Raw genomic sequence first — 8,311 nt, 5'->3', positions numbered from 1 at the left:
TGCTCCGAAGAAAACAAAGTATATAGTCATGATGCATTATAAAAATAACTTTTCCTCCGAACTGAGTCCCTGCAATGCAGTTTCATCAAAAAATTCAAGTAGAATTGCGAATCAGAACCTAGAACTGAAAGACTAAATGGAAGGTTTGGACTGGAGGCTGCAAAGATAATGGCTTCGACGGTGAGGTAAAAGGGTACAAAGAGAACACGCTTAAATGTGTTTGATTGGAACGCCCAGTTAGGGTCATTGTTATTTTTTTTTATGCAAAAAACAAGGCAAAAGGATATAGAGAGAGTGAAATTGTATCTCTGTAGAGTGCCCAATAGAATCAAAAGCTCATGATGAGTACTATGACTCTGATATCATGTCAAGAAACATGGCCAAGAGAAAATAATAAAATTAAAATAGAAGAAATATAAACTTGTATTAATATAAATGAGTGAAAAAGTTAATATTATAAGAAAAAATAGAAGGCTTATATAGCCTATAGAACCAACTAACTACTAACTGTCTTAACTATTCTCTAACAAATAATAATAGTTTTTAAAAAAATTTATAATTTAAAACAGAAAAATTTAAGTTTTACAAATTTTCATCATTTTAACTTAATCAATTTTTTTACCTTAAACAAAAATTAAGTTTTTGTCTAATTCATTTTAATTTTTTTAAAGTAAAATTAGACTGCACCTTGCAATTTTTGTCACATGAGATTGATCGCAAAGATGGTGGAAGTGAGGCACAAAAAAATGGTGGCTCTGCGCTTCCCGTGAGTGAAACATAAGTGATTATAATTTTTAAATATTTTGGTCTATGTTAATGTTGTTAACATATTTCTTTTAAAAGTTGATTTTACTCATGTTAATACATTTCTTTGTATTATTATTAACAAATTAAGAACACTTAATTAAATAAAAATTAATAATTTTATTAACTTTAATTTTTAAGATTAACTTTAAATATTTAAAAATAATAACCACTCTTAATTACTTCAAAATTACCGTGAACATTTTGAACCTTAAAAATAACCTTCCCCACCCACATAACGGTACTTGTGTAAGCTTTTAATCAAAGCATAATAGGCCACGTTTCACAAAATGGATGAATTCGCTGGGAAATTTCAAATCCCTTCAACCGTTTGAATTCGCAGCAACGAAAAGGAAATTTTCTCGAAAAAAAATTAACGTAGAGAATCGAGTTACGATGAAATCGTATAGTAGTAGATGGTTATGCTTGATAGTTTTATTGATTTCAGTTCAATCACAAGTTTCTTTGGGATCTCAGGGGACGGATGAAGCATACGTAACTCTATTGTACGGAGATGAATTCTTACTGGGCGTTCGAGTTCTCGGGAAATCGATACGTGACACGGGATCCAAGAAAGACCTGGTTGTTTTGGTCTCAGACGGTGTCTCTGATTATGCAAATCACCTTCTCCAGGTACGCTTTCGCCTTTGTTTTCCTTTGCAATTTGCATTCATATTGTTATTTTCGAACCTGAGATGAATTTTCTGCTTAAGATTTAGTGGATATCGAAAACTTGCATTGAAGTATATGAACTTAATGTTTCAATTGACATGAATCCTAAATTTTGGTAGTTATAGATGTTTTTGTTGATTTTAAAACTCTTAACGTATGGAGGATATGGTTGTTTTTCGTGCGTAGGCTGACGGGTGGATAGTTGAGAAGATTAGTTTGCTGGCAAATCCTAATCAAGTTCGTCCAAAGAGATTTTGGGGTGTCTATACGAAGCTCAAAATATTTAACATGACTAACTACAAGAAAGGTAAATTATTTATGTTTTTTGTGTTGTTTATTGTGTCTGGTTTTGGAAATTATGGTGTACATTGCAAGCTTTGAATTTTGTTTATTGCCTTTCTAATGGGATGTAAGTGTAACTTCTCTGATTTATTGGCTATACTGAATGTATACGTGCAGTTGTTTATCTTGATGCCGACACCATTGTGGTTAAAAATATAGAAGATCTTTTCAAATGTGGAAAATTCTGTGCTAATTTAAAGCATTCTGAGAGGTTGAATTCGGGAGTCATGGTGGTGATGCCATCTGCTACCGTTTTTAATGACATGATGAGCAAAGTAAACACTCTGCCATCTTACACCGGAGGTATAATGATTTTCTTTTTTGTACTATATTAAATGCTATTTTTTTATTCATTTGATTTTCTTTGTTCTAGGCATCTTGTATTAGATATGGATTTGCGCCTGTTAGGTTTGAACAATTGACTTCATCCAACTTCCTTCTTTCACAGGGGATCAGGGGTTTCTCAATTCATATTACCCTGGATTTCCCAATGCACATATTTTTGAGCCAAATTTGGCCCCAGAAATTTTGGATACTAGACCAGTTCCTGAAATGGAGCGACTTTCCACACTTTATAATGCAGATGTTGGTCTTTACATGCTGGCTAACAAGGTACTGGAATATAGGTAATAATAGGATGTTATTTCCTTTTAAGTGTTAGGGGCAATACATTACTGATACATCTCCCTTTTTGTTTCTTTCCTTTTTAATGTAATTATGCTTTATCTCCTTATTTGAGTTGAGTTCAAATGGATGCCTGTTAGATCCAGTTGTTTTATCTGATTAATGTTTAACTTGTAAGAGTCCAACACTTTTACATATTGATGTTTAGTCAGTGTTCCAATGCATACGATGCAATTAGTATAACAAACTACTGTCTTATCAACAGATATTCTTTGTGATAGTTGGAATCAAATGTTTTTATAATTGAAGTATTAAAAATTGAAGCCTTTCTGAATAGGTTAAGGGGAGAATTGAATAAATCTTTTACAACAATTCCATGCGAATTGATGGAATGAATTAGAGGATGAAGCTGCCGACACTAAAATGACTGGAGATTTTTCGTGCATTGATTTGGGAGCTTATGGTACAAATTGGAGTCAGTGCTGAAGCAGCTCTTTACTAGATATGGCATTGCAGTGACCTATATTAATATACTAATAATGATTAAAGAGTTATTAGTGCTGCTATTGGATTCAAATTTTACTGTTGGCACTTGGCAATTATAGCAGTTAGAAGCAGCACTTATTAACTTTGCTATAATATAGATGGGTCAAGATGATGATGCAGGAGGAAAGCCTCAGAATTTTCCTTCATGTTAACATTGTCATATTACTTCAGTTCCTGCTAGAAACGGTATTTTTGGACGTGTGATCTGTAGTAAACCTTTGCCTTTTAATCAATTCAAAATGTTCATGCTGATTTTAATAATGGTGGGAGGTGGATGAAAATTTCAGGAGTTAAGCAACTCAAATTTTTGTATTTTTTTCCCTAGCTTGAATTAGCTGCGGAGAATATTTAATACATACTCTACAGTCTACACACACACACACACATTCCAACTACCTGCATTTAAGTGTCTCTGTTCCTTATATTGCATCTTTCAGTTTGTATATAACTATTCATGCTGATTTATCCAGTGGATGGTAGATGAGAATGAACTCCATGTGATTCATTACACACTAGGTCCTCTTAAGCCTTGGGACTGGTGGACATCTTGGCTTGTGAAACCAGTTGATGTCTGGCAGGTATTTGTGCAATTTATTAACCTATTTTAGCGATCTCTAAAATTTTGTCTTCCACTAATATTTAAGAAGGCCATAATGCTTAAGTAGTCATGTGACAAAACTGAAGTTTGTGACAAAAGTATGTTAATTATTTGCTTTTACCTTGTCTGTACTGCAGAATGCAAGAGAAAAGCTGGAGGAATCCCTTCCTGGAACTGGAGGGGGAAGAAATCCTAAAGACAATTTTCTTGTGAAGTTTCTTTTTCTGCTACCATTTTGTGCTGTACTCTTCTGCTGCTATCGTTCAATTTTGAAGGTCAGCTATTACGGATCAATATTATTATTCAATCATTAGGAATTGCATATGCCCATAAATATTATATTTTCTGCAGAATCAGGGGTACTGTGGTTCCTGTTGTAGAAACTCACTCTGTGATCATGTCAGACACTTTTGTTATAGGATTAAATCAGGGGGCCCACTTGCATATACTACCATTTCTACTTCAACTATCAATTCCCCTCACCAGGTCAGCTTTTGCTTCTATCTCTTCTAATTTAGGGATTTGGATCGTCTCATGTGAGGCAATTGCAGGACCAAATTCATAGACAATAGAGAATGACACAATTACCTATGTAGAAGCACAGAAAATTTCAAGCTCAGGAGCTCAGTATTAGTATATATCTCTTGTAAGATGAATGGGTCATGGCTCAGGAGCTCAGTATCAGTATATATCTCTCGTCAGATGAATGGGTCATGTGATGGCCTCGCATGAGGGGATTCAAATCCCGTGATTCGATATTTATACTGCTTATGCTTATGTAATTTTTAAAAAACTAAGTATTCTTTATTTTGTTAAATAGATCTTAAATGGTGCTCAATACAAGGTGCCTGCATATTTGGGCGGCACTTCTGTCTGCATCTGTTTTACGGCTGCAGTGGTGTCTCTTGGATTATCTCTCTTGATTGTACCTCGACAAGTAACTCCATGGACTGGTTTGCTTTTGATGTATGAATGGACATTCACAATCTTCTTTATATTATTTGGAGGTTATATCAAATTGATTTATCACTGGGGAAAGAGCATGGCATCACAAACAACTTCCTCTTTGTCTCATCCTGAATCTTCTGATGAGGAATCTGGAAAACGTATGTTCTCCCACAGTAGAGCTTAATTGTGGGGTTTTGTCGTCCATTTAACCATTTCCTCAAGACTTATCCTTTCTTTCTCTCTAATTTCTGTCACTAATTTTGTCTTATCTGTATTCACAGTTCATCAGCGTCAGATGTCATCATGTGATGTTGCTACATGGTTCTATGGATTAGGCATGGCCTTCTTGGCCATTGCTGCTCCATCTTTGCCTTTTCTGTTTGGGATCACCGCTTTGTTTTTACGGTAATTTTTCATTAGAATTTATTAATGAACTGAAATATGCACAGTTGCCATCACGATTGATCTTGTTATGAACTTCCTATCTATTTTAAGTGTAATTTCATTATCCATATTTGTGGGTTAAGAGTAAAACTAATGCTTTGATCTCACTATGTTTTTGTTATCATTAACTAGAATCAATCATTAAATTTCAAAAAATCGAAGTTTAAAACAACCTATAGTCTGTAGTTGGCCTCTTTTATCTCGAGTGGTAACTTAGAATCATGTGCATCTAATAGGCTTTCAACCTGTGACTTCATCCGTCCACCTAAAATATGGAGGAGCAGAACTGTAAGGTTATTTTAACCATTTAATTGGTCTTTCTTTGTTTATTTTTGGCTCACATCATCTTAATTCAGCCCTTCTAACCCACATTAAGCTAAACTGGTGGTTTGGAAAAACAATTAGGGGCTTTGATAACTTTCTAAACAGATAATATGTATTTCTGCACAGAACAGTATTCTTGAATCAGGAGGGTTTTTCTTTTTCTGTCTTCTATTGCATTTTGGTGCGTGTTTTTGCTTATTTACGGTGCATAGAATGCCAGCTCTAGGCTGCATGAAATTCAAATTTAATGATACCTACCGAAATAATCTTCCCTTGTTTGATATGCATTCTGCTTGTAGTGGATTTAACCATATTTGTCCTGTATTTCTAAGTAGTTTTTTAAAAGATATAATCAACATTTTTCTCAAATCTTTCTATTCGAATTTACAGTAATATTTTGTTTTATATATCTAACAGGTTAGGTTTGATGGTTGTTGGGGGCATAATATTAGCATCTTTCGTGACATACGCCTCTGAACATCTTGCTATCAGATCATTTCTGAAAGGGCTGGAAGGGAGGGAGGTTGCACGAAATGCGAGTTCTGTTGTTGATTGAATTCTTGGAAGTGATGTAAACTATGGTAGATTAATTTTCTATTTATTTTTATTTCATTAAAATATGCGTCATTGATCTATATGATCGGGATAAGTTGCCAGATACCACCGTTACCTGTCAATCTTTTATCATGTGTTGGACTGGTAATGCAAAGCATGGGATCTGGCCGAAGAAAATTTTAGGAAAAAAAATATTGAAATTGCTTTTGATAAAACCCAGTAACATTTAATTCGTCTATCTAGCTCGTGTTGAGACTTGTGGTTATTGTTGTATTCAAATAACATGTAGCGTTGTCCTGATGACAAATGTAATACTAAAATTTTGTCCGTGAAGTATATTGTATTTTTACTAGTTTCCAGTGTAACATTATTATTATTCTTTTGTTCATTGAAATTATAATTTAGTCTAAAATAAGACAAATGAATTTATCAAAGAACGTGCTTGCTTGCTTGATGTGAAATGGCTGTCAGAAGTTTGCGTAAAAAGTGTTAGGAATGAAGTCCCACATCGGTGGGAACTTCAAGTGGAGCCCCTCCTTTACTTATATAAAGGGTAAGGGTCCATCAATTAAAATCATCCCAAAATCCTCTCTTTTCCTTTCATTTTGTATTACACCGAGCTTGTACTTGATAGTAATAGTCTTCTATTTTGAGGAGTAAATTTTAGAGTGAGGAGTAGTGTAATTTTTTCTTCTGTGATAATTTTATATTGTCTTTATTAGCTCTTATTTTTCATCTCTTATTTTAGTTGTGTGTTATTATACTGATACTCTGGTCCCAACAGTGGTATCAGAGCTATTGGTTTAGTTTATTCCGTTGCTATTGTCACTAGAATAGTGTTGGTAAAATTCTGAGTATGCTCTGTGATTGCGGTTTAATCCGATCTTTCACATCAAAAAAGAGTTGTTACTAGAAAAGTTTGGTAGTGTGAAACTGCTATCTGAGAAAGTTCTGGCTAGGAAAGATTTGGTATTTAAGAGTGTCTATAGTGACCCACCTCTCTTTCCTGGGAATTTTTTTTGGTGTGTTAGTTCATGGTCTACCTGTGTTATTCCAGTAGACAATACTATTCATAGTGAGAAGTGCATAAGTCGGTATAATTAAGAGAGAAATTATGACAGCAAAATATGAGATAAAAAAATTTCATGGGAGTAATTTCTCCTTGTGGAAATTGAAGATAAGAGCAATTTTGAGGAAAGACAATTGTCTTGATGCAATCGAAGGCAGACCTGCAGATATTTCAGAAGAAAAATGGAGAGAAATGGACAACAATGCTGTTGCCAATTTGCACTTAGCATTGGCTGATTCAGTGTTATCCAGTGTTGCAGAGAAGAAGACTGCAAAGGAGATTTGGGATACACTGATCAAGTTGTACGAGGTCAAGTCACTTCACACCAGAATATTCTTGAAGAGGAAACTCTACACTCTTCGAATGAGTGAGTCCACATCAGTAACGGACCACATCAACAATTTAAATACGCTGTTTGCTCAGCTTACAGCCGCAGATTTCAACATAGTAGAAAATGAACGTGCGGAGCTTCTACTCCAGAGTTTACCAGATTCATATGATCAACTGATCATCAATATAACAAACAACAACATTATCGGTCGTCTATCCTTTGATGATGTTGTTGGAGCAGTTCTTGAAGAAGAATCCAAGAGAAAGAATAAGGAAGATAGACTGAAAAATTCTAAACAGGCAGAAGCATTGACGATGATGAGAGGAAGATCAATGGAACGTGGTTCCAGTGGGAGCCAGAATCATGGTAGATCAAAATCTCAGAGAAGGAAGAACCTCAAATGCTACAACTGTGGCAAGAGAGGGCACGTGAAGAAAGATTGTTGGAACAAGAAGAGTGGAGGAGGGAAGAATATGGAAGTATCAACCTCACAAGGTTGTGTTGCTAGTACCTCAGATGATGGTGAAATTCTATATAGTGAAGTAGTAAATTCTAGAGGCGGAAGACAACTCCATGAATGTTGGATATTGGATTCAGGTGCAACTTGGCACATGACTCCATGCCGAGATTGGTTTTCTACTTATGAACCTATCTCAGGAGGATCTGTATTCATGGGAAATGATCATGCCCTAGAAATTGCTGGAATTGGTACTGTCAAATTGAAAATGCGTGATGGTACTATTCGTACAATTCAAGGAGTACGACATGTGAAAGGCTTAAAAAAGAATCTATTGTCCATTGGGCAATTGGATGACCTCAATTGCAAGATCCACATTGAAGGTGGGATCATGAAGGTAGTTAAAGGCAATCTGGTAGTGATGAAAGCAGAAAAGATCACAACCAATTTATACATGCTTTTGGGAGATACGTTGAAAGAAGCAGATGCATCAGTTGCAATTAGTCAAGAAGAAGAAACAATGATGTGGCATCGTAGACTTGGTTATATGTCAGAACGAGGCCTGAAAATTCTAGCAGAACGTAATCTCTTGCCCGG

General features: G+C 35.1%; 1 protein-coding gene across 2 annotated transcripts; it reads left to right on the top strand.

Annotated features, from left to right (window-relative positions):
* The first annotated feature begins 1,047 nt into the window (after positions 1 to 1,047).
* Positions 1,048 to 6,218, top strand: LOC113872854 (inositol phosphorylceramide glucuronosyltransferase 1-like). Of its 2 annotated transcripts, XM_027510706.1 has the most exons (11): positions 1,096 to 1,437; positions 1,663 to 1,783; positions 1,936 to 2,121; positions 2,267 to 2,430; positions 3,459 to 3,566; positions 3,724 to 3,861; positions 3,938 to 4,072; positions 4,407 to 4,692; positions 4,816 to 4,939; positions 5,215 to 5,266; positions 5,720 to 5,882. In XM_027510706.1, exons 1-11 carry the CDS (start codon positions 1,099 to 1,101, stop codon positions 5,777 to 5,779), a joined length of 1,713 nt encoding a protein of 570 aa, XP_027366507.1. In that variant the 5' UTR covers positions 1,096 to 1,098; the 3' UTR covers positions 5,780 to 5,882. The 2 variants fall into 2 exon arrangements, with proteins under 2 accessions (XP_027366508.1, XP_027366507.1); XM_027510707.1 differs by lacking the exon at positions 5,215 to 5,266 and having other exon boundaries at positions 1,048 to 1,437; positions 5,720 to 6,218.
* Positions 6,219 to 8,311: the final 2,093 nt, after the last annotated feature.

This window comes from Abrus precatorius, unplaced genomic scaffold, assembly GCF_003935025.1.
Source record: "Abrus precatorius isolate BTA unplaced genomic scaffold, Abrus_2018 Scaffold7, whole genome shotgun sequence".
NCBI classification, from domain to species: domain Eukaryota; kingdom Viridiplantae; phylum Streptophyta; class Magnoliopsida; order Fabales; family Fabaceae; genus Abrus; species Abrus precatorius.
This window is presented reverse-complemented; position numbering and strand designations above follow the sequence as displayed.